At 50.1% G+C, this 17,973-nt stretch overlaps 1 protein-coding gene across 8 annotated transcripts in view; it reads left to right on the top strand.

Annotated features, from left to right (window-relative positions):
• The window catches only part of OSBPL3 (oxysterol binding protein like 3), a 202,243-nt gene that overhangs the window by 92,555 nt on the left and 91,715 nt on the right, over window positions 1-17,973 (top strand). For all 8 annotated transcript variants that reach the window (XM_051852838.2, XM_051852843.2, XM_051852842.2 and 5 more), the window contains one exon: window positions 3,055-3,293. In XM_051852838.2, coding sequence (XP_051708798.2) covers window positions 3,198-3,293 — 96 coding nt within the window. In that variant the 5' untranslated portion in view covers window positions 3,055-3,197. The remainder of the gene's footprint in view (window positions 1-3,054; window positions 3,294-17,973) is intronic.

Here is a 17,973-nt window from a genome sequence, read left to right as displayed (position 1 = left end):
TTCATTGTTTTGATTTTAGTTTATGGCTTTGGCATTCATTTAAGCATTAAGAGTTAGGGAAGACATAGGAGATTTTATCGGTTTGGTAATTAACCAAAAGTTTGATGCCATATCTATCTTGCTGTTTCCTGGGCAGTTAAATAACATCCTTGCTAGTAAATTAGACCATGTGAACACCACCAGCTGGGTGGATTAGAGATGATTTTTATCATCGTTGTTAACATGCCTGGGAAAGTTGTGGAATTTACTCGGACTTAGTGTTCCAAATGAAGTCCTGGCCTTCTGAAACCCAAACCAAACACAGGACTCACCCTTCACCCAGGGCTGTGAGTCAGACAGTGAATCCAGGGCCACGTTTGTCCTCTCCGAAGACTGGGGAGCTTCCATCAGGACAAGAGTTCCAGAGAGATGCCGGGTGGCCAGGGACAGCCCAGCTGGCTCCTGGCAGGGTCTCTGCCCTGGTCACCCCCCGCCCCACCCCAGGTCCTTTGCTGTCTTGCAGACTGGAATTGTGCTACAGAAAGGAACGGCGGTTATCTCTTCAAAGCGGGCCTGGCCTGTTTTCCCTCCCACCTTCCCAGTCAGCTCCTCACTTAGGTCTCCAAGATGGGGCAATTGCTGCTGTTACCAGACGCAGCCACTAGGGGTGGTGCTGGTTTACAGCACCGCAGCTGTGGGGCTGGGGTCGGGCCCTAAGGGGGCCCCTGGCAGCCCTGTGGTTGGCAAGCTTCCAGACTTCTCAGAGACTCACTTGTCTTCTTCATAAAATAGAGATAATACTTTCCTGTCAGACCATGGATTAAATGAGACGCTTGGAGTAACCCTTAATATAGTGCTTGGCAATAAGTGGTATACACACAGTAAATGATTCTTGTTTTAATTATTAATATGCTAATAGATGATATGGGAAACTGCTCTCCCTGCAGTTTTGGCCATATTATATTATAGAGGTTTTGAAAGATGTTTTCAAGAGTCTTTGGGTGAACAAATCTCTCACTCTATTCCCCAAAAACCAGAAAGGAAATTTTTTAAATTGTGGTAAAGTACACATAACAATATGTTCACCTTTTAGACCATTGTCAGTGTATAGTTCAGTGATATTTAGTACTCCCTCAGCACTGCCTGCTTCCATAACATTTTCATCACCCCAGAAGGAAGCCTTGAAGCCATTCAGCACTCACACCCCATGCTTCCCTCCTCACAGCCCCTGGAGGCCACTAATTGGCCTCCTGTCTCTGGGTAGTTCATCTAAATCACACCATGTAATATGTGGTCTTTTGTGTCTGGCCTCTCACTTAGCATACTGTTTTCAGGATTTTTCCACCCTGTGGTACATAACAGTACTTCATTCATTTTAATATCTGCATAGTATTCTATTGTATGGCTGTATCATATTTAGTCTGTCCATTAGTCTATGGACATTTGGGTTCTTTCCACCTCTGGCTATTGCAAATAGCATTGCTATGAATATTGGTCTACAAGTTTTTGTTTGCATGCAGGTGTTTGATTCTTTTGGCTAAATGAGCCTACCTAGCAGTGGGATTGCTGGATCGTATGATAGTGCTATGTTTACATTTTTTGGAAACTGCCAAACTTTTCCACAATGGCTGTTCCATTTTTTGTTCCCACCAGCAATGTCTGAAGGTTTTCATTTCTCTGTACCCTTCTGACACTATTTCTTTTCTTTCTTTATGAAAATCTTGGCTATCATAGTGCATGCAGAGAGGTGTGGTTTTTTTTTTTTTTTTTATAGTACTGATTGGTCTATGTCTGGACTCAGATTTCCATAATAATGTTCATAAGTTGGTCAGATCACAAAGCAATGTGAGAAACTATGTACACAAATTTCCCAACAACACAAAGGTGTGAAGCATTTCTTCCTTCACAGCCCCTTGTGTGGCTGCGCGTTGTGGCTCTATGGTCTGTAGTGGACTGCACATTGTGGCTCTGCAGTCTGTAGTGGGCTGCACCTCGTGGCTCTGTAATGTGTAGTGTAGATGAGAATCGTGGCTCTGTGGTGTGTAGAGTGGATGAGAGTCATGGCTCTGTGGTCTAGGGTGGATGAGAGTCGTGGCTCTGTGGTCTGTAGTGTGGATGAGAGTCATGGCTCTGTGGTGTGTAGAGTGGATGAGAGTCATGGCTCTGTGGTGTGTAGAGTGGATGAGAGTCGTGGCTCTGTGGTCTAGGGTAGATGAGAGTCATGGCTCTGTGGTCTAGGGTGGATGAGAGTCATGGCTCTGTGGTGTGTAGAGTGGATGAGAGTCGTGGCTCTGTGGTCTAGGGTGGATGAGAGTCATGGCTTTGTGGTCTAGGGTGGATGAGAGTCATGGCTCTGTGGTCTGTAGAGTGGATGAGAATCGTGGCTCTGTGGTCTGTAGTGTGGATGAGAGTCATGGCTCTGTGGTGTGTAGAATGGATGAGAGTCGTAGCTCTGTGGTCTAGGGTGGATGAGAGTCATGGCTCTGTGGTCTGTAGTGTGGATGAGAGTCATGGCTCTGTGGTGTGTAGAGTGGATGAGAGTCATGGCTCTGTGGTGTGTAGAGTGGATGAGAGTCGTGGCTCTGTGGTCTAGGGTAGATGAGAGTCATGGCTCTGTGGTCTAGGGTGGATGAGAGTCATGGCTCTGTGGTGTGTAGAGTGGATGAGAGTCGTGGCTCTGTGGTCTAGGGTGGATGAGAGTCATGGCTTTGTGGTCTAGGGTGGATGAGAGTCATGGCTCTGTGGTCTGTAGAGTGGATGAGAATCGTGGCTCTGTGGTCTGTAGTGTGGATGAGAGTCATGGCTCTGTGGTGTGTAGAATGGATGAGAGTCGTAGCTCTGTGGTCTAGGGTGGATGAGAGTCATGGCTCTGTGGTCTGTAGTGTGGATGAGAGTCATGGCTCTGTGGTGTGTAGAGTGGGTGAGAGTCATGGCTCTGTGGTCTGCAGAGTGGATGAGAATCGTGGCTCCGGTCTGTAGTGTGGATGAGTGCCTCACAGACAATTCACAGCTAATTACAGATGATGGCCACTGCCTCTGACCCTCTCTCTCTCTTTGTTTTTCTTTTGGTTGCAGGGCTTTCCCATGGGTTGTCCAGACTGCATTTTAACGATGTTGGGTAAGAGCTGAGCTACCTGCCTGTGTGGAACTTCCGCACCCTTGGATCCACCTCTTCTGATGGCATTTTGACGGTGTTAAGGCCACGTGACCAGCCGCTCATGATGAATGAGGAGAAGAGTCTTGGTGTGTCCCAGAAATTGGTCTCACCCTCAAGAAGCACCAGCAGCTGCTCCTCCAAGCAGGGGAGCCGACAGGTAACGGATTACTCACGCAGGTGTAGAGATGCAAATGTCTAAGTCTCCAGGAAGTTAAAATGTGTACAGTCACGGAAGACTTCCTCCTTCCAGGCTAGGCGTTTCCAGCCACGTGTTAATTATGGGAAGTGAGTAAATTACAGGTGTTTTAATGCAGCTTGCATGTGTGACAGGTGGGAAGAGCTATTTTTGGCCCTTTGTATTATTTCATTCAGCCTTTGCTTTTCAGTGTAGATGGTAATAGTCCTGTTGTCCTCATGGTCAACAGCAGACCCAGAGGCCAGAGCTAAACTTTGCTTTATACCCAGCTAACCCAAGTAGAAAAGCAATCGCATGTCCGGTAATTATCGTATCCACCCCTCCCTCCCTTTCTTCACCAAGCCTTTCCTACAGCCTGTGACCACCATTGCCCTGCTGGGCACTGAGCGTCTCCCCTGCTGTATTTCTCTGATGGATGTGGGAACCGAGTCAACAGAGAAATGGTCAAAGGAATGAAGGAGGAGCAAGAAAATCGTGAAACAAAGGACTGAGTAATTAACTCCCCAGTAACTGTCAGTTCATGATAGGTTGTTTCTCGGCTTCCTTTCTGGTAAATCTCTGTTGGCAGAATTTGCTGGTTTGAGATCAGTGGCAGTAAATCCACATGAATCATTATACTTCTTCCTCCTTAAGTTAGGTGGGGAGGCGGGGGAGAGAGGGAGAGAGAGGGGTGAGAGGGAGAGAGACAGGGGGAGAGGGAGAGAGAGAGGGGGAGAGGGAGAGAGAGAAAACAAACACGCGAGCTGTCCAGAAGCTGTGCTTACAACCCATGGGGTTTGGGAGCCGAGGTGGCACCTGCTGGCTCTGCTGGCATCGCCTGAGCCCCACGTGGTGCTGGCCTGAGAACTTGCCCAGACTCCATGGTTCCAGATTTGGAAGCAACAGTTAAGCACCCTCCCCGCTCAGGCACGCGCTCACATTCATGATGCAGCGTCACAGCTCTCTGCGTTTGAACTTGTCTGACACCCATGAATCAATGATCTTAGGCAAGGCTGACATCTGGGGTCCCTCCGAGATCCCGCCCGAGGGGTTGAGAAGGAGAGTTTTGTCTTCACTTCCTTCTGGGACCTTTAAAAAAAAAAAAAAAACTGAATTAGTCATTGAGCAATGCGTCATGGTCCCTTGGAGTTCCGTTTTCAGAGAGGTAACTGCTTGCCTCTGTCACCTCTCCAAAGAGGTGCTTTTCTCCTTAAGCCGACATTCCGGCCAGGGTTAGGGCGGAGTCTGAGATTTCTCCACCCACCTGTCTCTCCTTGGCACCTGGTAGCATCTGTGGTTCCATCCTCCAGTGATGCATGGCAACACCTGACTCAGCCAAGGAGCAGGTACTGATGACACCAGAGAAACAGGAGCTGTGCAGGACATTCTTACCTTAACACTACCAGAGCCTTTCCCATGTGTTGGCTGAGATTAATTAGTTTGGTTTACACAGAGCTTTTTTCCTTTGAGTTTCCGTCACAAAGGGTAGGAGGAGTGTACTCGGTGCCTCCACTTGTCTCCTGGCTTCCAACGCTTGCTCGGGTGTTCCTTCATCCAGTGGTCATCTGTGTAGGAGCTGCCTCTTTCATATGCATGTCATGCTGCTTTATAAATGTAAACACCTGTTTTGTCTGCAACAGAGAAGGTGGAGAATTTCATACGCTTCTTTCACCTTCAGCCTGGGTTTAGTCGTAAAGCCCGTGTTTAATTTCTGGGAGACATTTGCGTAGTCCACCTGCTCTCCCACCATTGTCAAAGAAAGCTGCTGTCTCCTATGTTGGCTGAGCTCTTCCATCCGTCGCTTCCACCTTGGCTGTCCCGGGCCATTCTGCCTTCACAAACCGTCCCAAGATTGCCCTCAGTCTGTCAGTGCACATGGACCTCAGAAGCCCTTGCCTAACGGTGCTCAGGGGACACAGCCATCCCCAGTGGTCTCCTGGTTGCTAAGTTTAGGGGGGTGCCACCGTGCTTCCAGCCAGTCACTGGGAAGCACTAGGTCACCCTCTCAAACCTTGACAGGCATCAGCAGGGGCACACTCCTGCAGGGACGCAGTGCAGCCTGTGCCATGCTGTGTGGACTTGGAGCTCCAGAACCCCGAGCCAACATAAATCACTGGAAACTTCACCATGTACATAGTGAGAAGTTTGAGGGGGACTGGTGCTATGGTGCAGGAGTCTTGACTGCTCCACTTCCGGTCCAGCTCCCTGCTAATGCACCTGGGAAACAGTGGAGGATGACCCAAGTCCTTGGGCCCCTGCACCCACGTGGGAGACCCGGAGGAAGCTCTTGGCTCCTGGCTTCAGCCTGGCCCAGCCTCGGCCATTGTAGCCATTTGGGGAGTGACCCAGCAGATAGAAGATCTCTCTCTGTCTCTCCTATCTCTCTGTAACTCTTTCAAACAAATAAATAAATCTTTTGGTGTTTTTTTTAAGAAGTCTGAGGAATGTTAGAACAGAAACGGTGGCCGGCGCCGTGGCTCACTAGGCTAATCCTCCACCTTGCGGCACTGGCACACTGGGTTCTAGTCCCGGTCGGGGTGCTGGATTCTGTCCCGGTTGCCCCTCTTCCAGGCCAACTCTCTGCTGTGGCCCGGGAAGGCTGTGGAGGATGGCCCAAGTGCTTGGGCCCTGCACCCCATGGGAGACCAGGAGAAGCACCTGGCTCCTGCCATCGGATGAGCGCGGTGCGCCGGCTGCAGCACGCCAGCTGCGGCAGCCATTGGAGGGTGAACCAACGGCAAAAGGAAGACCTTTCTCTCTGTCTGTCTCACTGTCCACTCTGCCTGTCAAAAAAAAAAAAAAAAAAAAAAAACAAAAACAAAAAACAAAAAACCAGAAACAGTCTGTGCAGCTTGTTCTCCAAGTCAGCTTCAGATCGCTCTGTTCTGTTCCTTTCCCCTGGAGCGGACACATCGGTGTTGATTTGTCGGCCACCTTTTCAGTGCTAATTGTTCTCGTGTGCTTTGGGAATATGCTTCGGAGCCTCCTCTCGGGTTGTTCCCTTGTGTTCTCCCCCTGCACCCACCGTAACCCATCAAGGGGCTGTCCCTTACTTCCTACCTCCGTGGACGCTGGCCAGAGTCACATCTCTGCAGCCAGAGTCTTCGGTCCCTGGCGGTGATGGGATATCCAAGATCTACCACCGGGCCACACCCCGCAGGACCTCAGGCCTGGGTGAGAGGATGTGTCTCTTCCTCCCCAGGCAGGCAAGTTTTTAAAGCCCCCTTCTAATGCACTGCAGGGGTCTCCCCTCCACATTCCCTGATGCCCAGCAGTCAGCCCGGCTCCAGCCTCACAGAAGCAGGCTAACGGATGCCCGTGTCTACAGTATACTTTCATTTTTATTTTGTTTCTCATCCTCTTTTCTTTTTTTTGGTGAAAGACCCCCCCCCCCCAATTTTATTGACATATAAGTCACAAATAAAATTATATGTATTTATAATTATGATGTTTTGCTAGTTTGGTGTTTGATACCTTGTGTAATAATCACCACAATTAAACTAATTAATGTGTCCAGCACCTTACCTGGCTATCTTTTTGAGTGTGTGTGGTGAAACCATGTAAGGTCCCCTGGTACAGCAACGTTCAAGGGCAATTTGCCTTGGTTAGGAGATTGGTTCCAGGACCCTCCATGGATGCCAAAATCCACACTATTCATGTTCCTTAAATGGCAAGGTATAGGATCTTTACATAACACGTGCACATCCCCTGTAGATTACAATATGTTAGACAGTGTAAATGCTAAGCAGATAGCTGTTATATATTATCAGTGTTTAGAAAATAATAACAAGAAAAAAGTCTATACATGGACAGTACAGATGGGATTTTTCCCCCCAAACCATTTTCATTTTGTGGTTGGTCCACTCCGTGGATGTGGAACCACTGGACACAGAGGCCCAACTGCATCCAATGCGGTCTTGTGGGCTGCAGTCCCCACCTGTGGGTTAGGTCTCCTACCCGACTGGAACTTCGTGTTCCTGGGCCAGTTTCTCCCCATTTCCCTGCCCTTCAGCCTGGTAACCATCATTCTGCTCTCTGCCTCTGCATGTCCGGCCTTTGCAGACCCCACATGTAAGTGAGATTCTGCAGAATTAGTCTTTGTGGGCCAGGCTTATTTCACTTGGCATGATATCCTCTGGGGTCATCCATGTTCTCACAAATGACAGGATTTCCTTTTTCAAGGCTGAGTAGTATTCCTGTGTGTGGATATGTATGTGTGTGTGCATATCACATTCTGTTTAGAATATTTAATCTTGGTTTTGTTTTATACAGACACAGAAGAACCCTTATTTGTGACTATATATTTCTGCTGGGTTTGGAGTGGGAGTGATGGTGGAGAAGGGGCACTAAATGCCTAAACCTGCAACACCACCTTGCTGGAAGGACTGGGTCTTCCCAAGTCATTTTCACCTAAATTTTCATCCACTGTTGCCAGGTGACATTGGGAGTCTCTGTAGTCCCGCACCAACTTTCTCCAAGTTCCTTGAACTGGTTTGGTGCTTACCCTTGTTTCATGAACTGAACTTGAATTTGTTCTTCCTATCCCAGACCTACTCATATAAAATACCTAGGAACTGTGCATTTTTGTGTGGATGCACCCCTCTCCATGTGTATTCATAGAGCTTGCTTTCTTGGAGGAAAAAATGAGAAGCAAATGAAATAGTGGGTAGGGTGCAGCCAAGATAGCACAGTCAGTAAGTGTGGGTTGAATTAGTGAATGGACCAGCATGCATGCATTTGTTAGATGGAAAGATTATTACTCAGAGTTCTGCAGATAACATTAAGTGGGTTGGCGTATGTCTAAGTGGAGGGAAGGATGTTATTTAAAAGCCTATAAAATATGAGTAATTTTTATTTCCTCTTTTTCTCACTGCCCCATTACACTTTCTTCCTGGAACTTTCAAAATAACACATCTCAGAGCCAATGGAGCTAGAAAAAGCTGAATGATATGTTTTGTCTTTATTGAAAGAGTCCTCTAGCCCTGAGTCTGATTTATTCCGCCACTATCTAGAGAGAACCAATTGCTGCAAAGCCTGGGTAGGGAGATGTGAAGCTGAGGACAGGGTAGGTGCACAGACCATCACGAGGAAGAAGGCAGCTCTGGTGGGAAAGTTGGGGTTGGAAGGAGAGCATAGCCTACAGTCTTTTTTTTTTTTTTTTTAAAGATTTATTTCTTTATCTGAAAGGCAGAGTTACAGAGAGGCAGAGAGAAAGAGAGAGGTCTTTCATCCACTGGTTCATTCCCCAGATGGCTACAATGGCCGGAGCTGTGCCGATCCAAAGCCAGGAGCCAGCTGCTTCTTCCAAATCTCCTATGCAGGTGCAGAGGCCTAAGGACTTGCGCCATCTTCTGCTGCTATTCTAGGCCATAGCAAGGAGCTGGATCAGAAATGGAGCAGCTGGGACTTGAACCGGTACCCATATGGGATGCTGGCACTGCAGGCAGTGGCTTTACTCGCTGTGCCACAGTGCTGGCCCCCAGCCTGCATTCTATTATGTGTCATTAGTGTTTGGCATGAGTCAGAAATCAGAAAGTGAATCCTGCCAAAAGGAGTGACAGGTGCTTCGCTCACCATTGCAGGGAATCTGAGATGGAAAGATTTAGAACTAGGTAAGTTTCCATGCAGTTCTATTTCTCACTCTCATCACCCTGCTGTCTCCAGGCTAAGCAAAGGCAGTGTCTGTTCTCTCCCAGGGTCACCTGAAGAGAGTTTATTTGAGCAGGTGATTAGATGCTGTTGTACCCCAGAGAGCCCAGCCTGGCTGGGCCTGGTGCCAGAACCCATGGAGGGGGAGAATTTGCTGAGAGGGAAAAGTGAATCAAAGGTGTAATGTGCGGGTGTTTGTAATTTGCTTAATCCTATTTATTTCTTTCAATTCATCATGTTTTTAATCTTTTTTACATTTTGTTTATTTGAAAGGCAAAGTGGCAGAGAGATGGGGGGAGGGGGATAACAGATGTCTTCCATCTGCTGGTTCACCACACACACACACACACACACACACACACACACACACACAATACCCACAATAGCCATAGCTGGGCCAGGAGCCAGAAACTTCATCCTGGTCTCCCACGTGCATGGCCAAGACCCAAGGAATTGGGAAAATTCTGCTGCCCTCTTAGGCATATTACCAGGAAGCTGGATCAGGAGCAGAAGCACTGTGGCATAGTGGGTAAAGCTGCCGCCTGCAGTGCTGACATCCCATATGGGCGCCAGTTCGAGTCCCAGCTGCTCCACTTCTGATCCAGCTCTTTGCTATGGCCTGGGAAAGCAGTAGAGGATGGCCCAAGTCCATGGGGCCCTGCACCCGTGTCGGAGATGTGGAGGAAGCTCCAGCTCCTGGCTTTGGATTGGCCTAGCTCTGGCTGTTGCAGTGAATTGGAGAGTGAACCATTGGATGGAAGATCTTTCTTTCTGTCTGCCTCTGCCTCTTTGTAAGTCTGCCTTTCAAATAAAAAATTAATCTTAAAAAAAAAAAAAGGTAGAGGAGCTGGAATTCAAACTGACCCTGGTTTGGGATGTGGATGTTCCAAGCAGCGGCTTACTCTGCTGTACCCTAATACCCACCCTGTTGTACCTTTTTTTGTTTTTGTTTTTGTTTTGTTTTTTTTTTTTTAGATTTATTTATTTATTTGAAAGATGGAGTTGCAGAGACAGAGAGAAAGAAGTCTTCCGGCTAATGGTTCACTCCCTAAGTGGCCACAATGGCTAGAGCTGGGATGATCAAAGCCAGGAGCCTGGAGCTTCCTCCACATCTCCCACATGGTGCAGGGCCCCATGGACTTGGGCCATCCTCTACTGCTTTCCCAGGCCATAGCAGAGAGCTGGATCGGAAGTGGAGCAGCTGGGACTCGAACCGGCACCCAAATGGGATGCCAGCACTTCAGACGGTGGCTTTACCCACTACACCACAGCACTGGCACCAGGCGGTGTCTCTAACCAGCTGCACCACAGCACCTGCCCCCGAGTCGTGTCTTTACAGACACTTGTGAGTATGGGCTGAGGCAGCATCGTAAGATGAACCCATCAAAGGGGAGGGACTCAGAACATCATGGTTGTGTCACATTGTTGTATGATGGTGTTTTCTGTTGCTATAACAAAAAACCTGAGACTGGGTAAAGAAAATCTTAGCCCTTGACATTGAGGCTGGGAGTCCGAGAGCATGGGGCTGGCACCTGCTCGGCTGACGGTGGGAGCCCCGTGCTGCTTCAGCTCATGGTGGGGGCTGATGGGAAGGAGGCATAGGCAGAAGAGTAGCACCAGGAGCAGCCTCGCTCTTGCAGGGACTCATCCTGTCCCACGCCCGTGAGAATAACTCCTGCACGGAAGGCTTCGGCCCTCTTGGCCCTCTCATCACCCCTTAAAAGTCCCCTCTCCATGGCCAGCGCTGGGGCTCACTAGGCTAATCCTCCGCCTGTGGCACTGGCACTCCGGGTTCTAGTCCCGGTTGGGGCGCCAGATTCTGTCCCGGTTGCTCCTCTTCCAGTCCAGCTCTCTGCTATGGCCCAGGAGTGCAGTGGAGGATGGCCCAGGTCCTTGGGCCCTGCACCCGCATGGGAGACCAGGAGGAGGCACCTGGCTCCTGGCTTCAGATGGGCGCAGCGCATTGGCTGTGGCGGCCATTTGCGGGGTGAACCAATGGAAGGAAGCCCTTTCTCTCTCTCTCTCTCTCTCTCTCTCTCTCACTCTCACTCTCACTCTCACTCTCACTCTCACTCTCACTCTCTCACTGTCTAACTCTGCCTGGCCAAAAAAAAAAAAAAAAAGTCCCCTCTCCCACCACCCCCGCCGCAGCGGCAGTGGAAATGTTTCAGCATGTGTTTCGGAGGGGACAAGCCGTGTTCAAGCCAGCAGCTGTCACAGGAGATGAGAGGCAACGAGCATCAGTTCTGGAGACAGACAGCCTGGATTTCAATCTCGGGCTTCTTATCCACCCTTGGGCTTTAGGCAGGTCCGGTCTGAGCCTTGATGTCTTACAATGTTGTGTGAATTGCTTGCCTAGCTGCTTGTAGGACATGCTCTGTGTTTGATAAATGAACTGCTCACCTCCCACGAGCAGTGCCGCAAGTGACGGCTTGCCTATGCCATCCATTCAGCTGCGTGTGTTTAGGGGGCTGGGAGCACAAGGCAGAGGTAGACCGCTGGCTTCTGGGACCCCGGGAGTTAAAGCCATCCCATTGTGTCTCTACAGCTCCTAATACCCTGTGCACGGTCCTTTGGAGTCTTGAACCAAACCCGTGAGGTCTGTGTTATCTGCTACATCGCAGAAAGAAAAGATCACCTGGAGGTTTTCTCCAGCTCGCTGAGAGGGGCCAGGTCACTGTCTGTTTGGAGAGTCCTCAGAAGTTAGTTCATGCTCTGGGTGCCTTGTGTCCAAGTGAGTGTGAAACAAGCCTCCATCGGCCAGCAAACACCTCTGAGTTCAAGGTCAAGAGCACACGGATAATTGAGGCCACTCAGGGGAGGCTATTTGCCTGCAGCTGATTTTTTTCTAGTGGAGCCAACAGAGAAAAATAATTAGCAATACATTTCTGTCTTATTTATCTGGAGTCCCGATCTCCTAATAGCCGACCTTTTGGCGGTGCGCTGGTTGTGATGTTACATCCCGAAGGCAGGAAGAGTGGAGGAAGAGGACTCGATTCGCAGCATTTTTCTCGTCTGAGGAAGTTGGAGGGAGGCAGGGAGGAAAAAAAGGGAAGAAAGGGAGATTTGATGTTGGAAGAGTCAGCTAAAGAGGCACATTCGGGGTGTCAGGGCTTCTCAGGTCTAAGCAAGGAAGGAAGGTGTGGGATGGAAGGAGGTTGAGGAGGGTGGCTTTGTCCTTCTCCGTGGCCGCAGGTGACAGACTGCTGGCTCCGTCTCACATGCTGAACTCACAGACGCTGGAAGTCACTGGAGCAGCTGCTCTGCAGCTGCCGCCCGAGAAGCAGAGCAGACACATCAGGGTGCGCCTCAGAAATCCCACCTGGATGAAAGCTAGCGAGGGGCCTTAAGCAAACAGGGTATTTTTTCATGGTGGGCGGTGGCCCCTGTGTAGGACCCAGGGAGACTGCCCTGACCCAGAGGCTTTGGTTGGCAGCGTGACTTAGCTGTTGTGCAGTTGCTGGAATGTTCTTGAGAAGCTCTGGAGGCCAAGATGAACTGAACTCAGAACCTGTTTCCTGGAGGGGAGAAAGTCTACTTCCGTCACTTGCTGAAGTTCAAGTACTGAAGGCTCAGGCAGGACAGTGTGAGAGTAGGAAAGAGGTGAACGGGAGGCTTCCCTGGAATGAGTTGATACCCCTGTAGGATCCGTCACCCCTGGCCCACCGTCGGGTCCAGTCATGCGTCTCCTGCACCTGCTCACAAGCCCGTGTCCCAGCTAAAAGCACCTGCTCTCTGTTCCTCCCCTGGGGAACCCACACTCCTGGCTCGTTCCAGCCCGGTGGTCTCACTTGCCCCGTGTGGTGGGCTGCATGGTGGCTCACTGCAACATACATCTGCCTGCTGACCCTCAGAACTGCGTCACCTTATTTAGGAAAAGGGCCTTGGCAGGTGTCATTCATTTAATTATCCTGGGATGAGGAGACCATCCCGGATTATCCTGGGGCCCCCAAATTCACTGTCCTTAGTCCTTATAAGAAATACACGGCGGGGGGAGGGGCTGTGAAGGGGGAGGCAGAGACGGCAGTGATGCAGCTGCAGTGATGCAAGGCAGGAAAGGCCCCACGGCGCCGACAGCCCCAGAAACTGGCAGAGGCATCGCAGGTCTCCCCGGGAGCCTCTGCAGAGGGCAGGCCCTGCCAGTGCCTCCAAGGTTGATTCTGGCTTTTGGAACTGTTTGAGAATCCATTTCAGTGGTGTTGAGTCACGAAGTTGGTGATAATTTATCAGGATAGCCTTGGGAAATGAACGCACTCTGCTTCCTGCCCTGCATCAATTTTCCTCTGAGTCCCAGCTGCGGCCCCTAGTCCTGGCTAAGGCAGATGGAGCCATTGGTGGCGTGTCTGCCTGAGCTCCTGCCCCAGGTTTCTTTGAATAGTGCCCCCCCTTTCTATTTCTATTTCTATTTCTTTTTCTTTTCTTTTTTCTTTTTTTTTGCCAGGCAGAGTTAGAGAGAGACAGAGAGAAAGGTCTTCCTTCCATTGGTTCACTCCCCAAATGGCCGCCATGGCCGATGCGCTGCGCCGATCAGAAGCCAGGAGCCAGGTGCCTCCTCCTGGTCTCCCATGGGGTGCAGGGCCCAAGCACCTGGGCCATCCTCCACTGCACTCCCGGGCCACAGCAGAGAGCTGGCCTGGAAGAGGAGCAACCGGGACAGAATCCGGCGCCCCAACTGGGACTAGAACCCGGAGTGCCGGCGCCACAGGCGGAGGATTAGCCAAGTGAGCCACAGCACCGGCCAAAGAGATACCTTGAATAGTGCCCCCCACATTTTTTTAAAGATTTATTTATTTATTTGAAAGTCAGAGTTAGAGAGAGGAGAGGCAGAGGGAGGGAGGGAGGGAGGAGTCTTCCCTCTGCTGATTCACTCCCCAATTGACCACAACAGCTGGAGCTGTCCCCATCCAAAGCCAGAAGCCAGGAGCTTCCTCTGGGTCTCCCACATGGGTGCAATGGCACCCCCTTTTAAAAAGGTTTACTTGTTTGATAGAGTGAGAGAGAGATCTTCTATCCACTGGTTCATTCCCCAAATGGCTGCAGCAACCAAGGCCAGACCAGGCTAAAGCCAAGAGCCAGTAGCTCCATCTGGGGCTCCCATGTGAGTGGCAGGGGCCCAAGTACCTGGGTCATCATCTGCTGCCTTCCGAGGTGCATTTGGCAGGAAGCTAGATCAGAAGTGGAGCAGCCACTCCAACTGGCACTCTGATATGAGATGCCCTTGTTGTAAGCAGTGGCCTAACCCATTGCACCACAATGCCAGCCCCTAAATCTTCCATTTGGGCATTTAGAAATATCTGACCTGGTGATGTCTCTCTCTTTTCAATGCATATCAACACCTTGAGGCCAGCCAATGGGCTGATACTGCCCTTCGAACGCTGAGTAAGGACAACCCCATTAAGGAGAAGTCAATCATGACCTGGGCTGCAACGGATCCAACCCCGAGGTTATTTATTCTTTGACGTTGGACTGAGACCCTGGGCAACTCTCCAGCCTTAGTCCACCCTTGGGTTCCACTGCATGGCAGTTTGATCTGGTCCAACTGCTTTGGAGCTCCCATGTCCTAGCTGCAGAGTAGGTATACTAGGACTTCGAGTATGGAATCACTTCGAGGGTCATCTGCTGTTCAGTAAGTGCCAATGGTTACTTTCACCACTGTCATCGCTACCATGATTGAAACATGCAAATGGCCTGGACTGGGTGGGTGACATCTGTGGTTGGGGGTCACCCTGGTGGTCACACCTGCAGAGCGGAGCATTGTGTGCAGAGAACAGTGCCAAAAGAATGCTGCTCATGGCCTGCAGTTGCCTGATAGAACTGCAGGGGTAGGGACATTCTTATTTGAAAGAGCTATGCAGAGAGGCAAAGACAGAGAGGGAGAGACAGAGAGAGAGAGGTCTTCTATCTGCTGGTTCACTCCCCAGTTGGCTGCAACAGCTGGAGATGTGCCGATCCAAAGCCAGGAACCAGGAGCTTCTTCTGGGCCCCTGTAGCCTTGTGGGAGACCCAAAGGACTTGGGCCATCTTCCACCGCTTTCCCAGGCCGTAGCAGAGAGCTGGATCGGAAGTGGAGCAGTTGGGACTTGAACCAGCACCCATATGGAATGCTGGCAATGCAGACGGCGGCTTTACCCGCTACACCACAGCGCCAGCCCCATCTGGATATCTATAACATCCTTTGCGTGCCATACAAAATGATTGACTTGAAAATAAGCCTGCTTTAGATTTATTGGATTTGGAGTGCTGCCTGTGATTGCCTTGGCAGGGTTAGACCTGATGATTCTGTGGGCTTTATACAGCCTGAGGGTTGGGCATTCCCCATCCCTGAATTAGGAGAATATGAAGGACCTTCAAAAACTTGGTGGAAAATGCATGATAAAATTATGTGAGAGGTGCCAATTTTTTTGCATCTGCATTGAGTATCTTTTAATACTGTTTTCCATGAAGTTTTTGAAATCACCTTCATCTTCAACAAATATTAATGACCTCTAAATATGTATGAAGACCTTAAACTGTGCCACAGATGCTGCATGAGCCACCAACACTCCTGTGCGTTAAAGGTTTTTATTAAAATGGTTCTAATTATGAATCTATCCACGGTCAGTGCACTTGGAAAGCCACGATGGGTGTGACCTCAGGTGCAGCCGCCAACAGCTCCCATGGGGGTCATCCCCCCAACACACACACTTACCTCGTCAGTGTTAGCCGAGACTGGGTGTACATTCTACCATCGTCTTGGGCTCCACTTGGCTGGGCTCCAGCAGTTTTGGTGTGTGTGGCCTGGCCAGCTAGGCAGACCTGATGAATGCAGGGGCCTGGACACCTAGGTGCTCGCTTCCCCAGCCCTGGCCCGGGATTGGCAAGGCACACTTCTGTGTGTGCAGGGAGGGAAAGGACAGAGACCACTGGCAGGCGATGGCTCCTCTCCACGTGGCTTCTTTTTCTCTAATCTGCTCAGGCAGATCTGCAAGTCAGTGGCTCCTACACTGAAGGTAATGCTCCTGTTTGAACCTGTGTTGGAAGATGTTGGGTCCGCTCTTGCACAGAGCAGCCATACCATTTTTGTCATTCTTCACTGAGCTAATCATTGATCCGGCATGGGTCCTTTGTGCAGAACTGGAATCTAGGCCTTTTACCTCCCACAACTTAGTCCTGGTTCTGCCCTTGGATCTGTCAAATCAGATCTCGGTTCTTCCAAACAGCCCAGTCTTCTTGAACATGGTTACTCTCAGTGGACTGTGGTCCAGCAGTAGCAGGTGCAGAGTCTCGGGCCTTCCCGCCAAGGTCTCCACCTGGTTGGTATGAACGTTACAGTTTAAGAAGTTTTGAATTTGACCTTCTACGTCACTGCTCCCCAACTCACTTTTTTTTTTTTTTTGTAAATTGCTATTGCTATCAGACCTGCAGGGGCTCAACAAATCTTAGCTGAGAAAGAAACATTTAACCCAAAGCTACGGCTACCACCCTCAGTGACTGAAATAAAGTGCAGAATTGCTCCGACCCCAAGGTTGTCATTCTACTACCTGGGAATCTGGTGATAAATATTCCCGTGCATCTGTAGTATAATCAGGACAGGTAACAGTGAGGATCCTTTAGGAGGTCATGGATGCCTTTGAAATCACTAACAGCAGCTTGAGTTATGCTCAGCTAAATTTCATGCTGGGTGTTGCCTGGTGATTTTTACAAGACTGTCATGAGAACGGCTCACTGCAGCCGTCCAGTTGGGGTGGCCACAGCGCTTCCTTCTGCAGGAAGAGTGAAAGCTTCAATCATTTCCCATGTCCAGCATCACTGCCAGGACAGGGACTGAAATTCTGCACGTGAGAGACGTGCGCGGTGCAGACAGCTGTGCTGGAGGGAAGCGCTTTCAATGCGTGCACTCAGCAATATGGAAATGCGCTTGGCCAGCCCACGAGGAGGAAGGGAAGAAACGCTTAGTTGCCTTTCCAACCACAAAGCAGCTTTCTATTTTGGGTACTTTTGAGACATTCAGAAAAAACAGACCAAATTTAATGCCAGATGCCAGTGCCAGACGGTCTTCAATTAAACTCAAGCAAAAACCCCAGGAAGCCACTTCCCCCAGCCCCGTCGTCTTTTTCTCCCCATCTCTTCCTCTCGGTGACCTTTGGTCCCATCGTGTGGGCTGAGTTGGCAGGGCCTTGGTCTCTCCAGGAGCCCAAGTCCACCTCTGCTGTGTCGGTCAGGGTCTTCAGCTCAAAGGGCTCGCCCTGCTCCCCTGTCTCCAGGTATGTGGATGACAGCAGGGACCACTCCCTCAGACCTGGTCTTTTGTGCCAAAAGAAACCAGTGTTCCTATTTTCTTTTCTGTCCTGAGTGCCATTTCATTCTCATCAAGGACACAGTGTTAAAGTTCTGCCCCACAGGGCCAGTGTCATGCAGCCGCTTGACATGCAATGCTGGCATCCCATATTGGAGTGTTGATTTGAGCTCTGGTTGTACCACTTCTGATCCAGCTCCCTGCTAATGCACCTGGGAAGCCAGTGGGACATGGCCCAAATGCCTGAGCCCTTGCCACTCATGTGGGAGACCCGGATGGATTTCCTGGCTCCCAACTTCAGCCTGGCCTAGCCCTAGCTCATGAAGCCATTTGGGGAGCAAATCAATGGAAGGAATACCTCTCTCTTTCTCTCTGTGTGTGTGTGTGTCTGCTGCTGCTCTGCCTTTTAAATAAATAAATAAAACTTAAAAAAAAAATTCTAACCCCTGAGGGTTCTGTAAAGCCCTTTATAAAATTTATTTATTTATTTATTTATTTATTTATTTTGGCAGGCAGAGTGGATAGTGAGAGAGAGAGACAGAGAGAAAGGTCCTCCTTTGCCGTTGGTTCACCCTCCAATGGCTGCTGCGGCCGGTGCGCTGCAGCCGGTGCACCGCGCTGATCCGAAGGCAGGAGCCAGGTGCTTCTCCTGGTCTCCCATGGGGTGCAGGGCCCAAGCACCTGGGCCATCCTCCACTGCCTTCCCGGGCCACAGCAGAGGGCTGGCCTGGAAGAGGG

This window comes from Oryctolagus cuniculus, chromosome 16 (assembly GCF_964237555.1).
Source record: "Oryctolagus cuniculus chromosome 16, mOryCun1.1, whole genome shotgun sequence".
NCBI classification, from domain to species: domain Eukaryota; kingdom Metazoa; phylum Chordata; class Mammalia; order Lagomorpha; family Leporidae; genus Oryctolagus; species Oryctolagus cuniculus.
The sequence above is the reverse complement of the archived record's forward strand: the minus strand, read 5'-3'. Positions and strand labels throughout refer to the sequence as shown.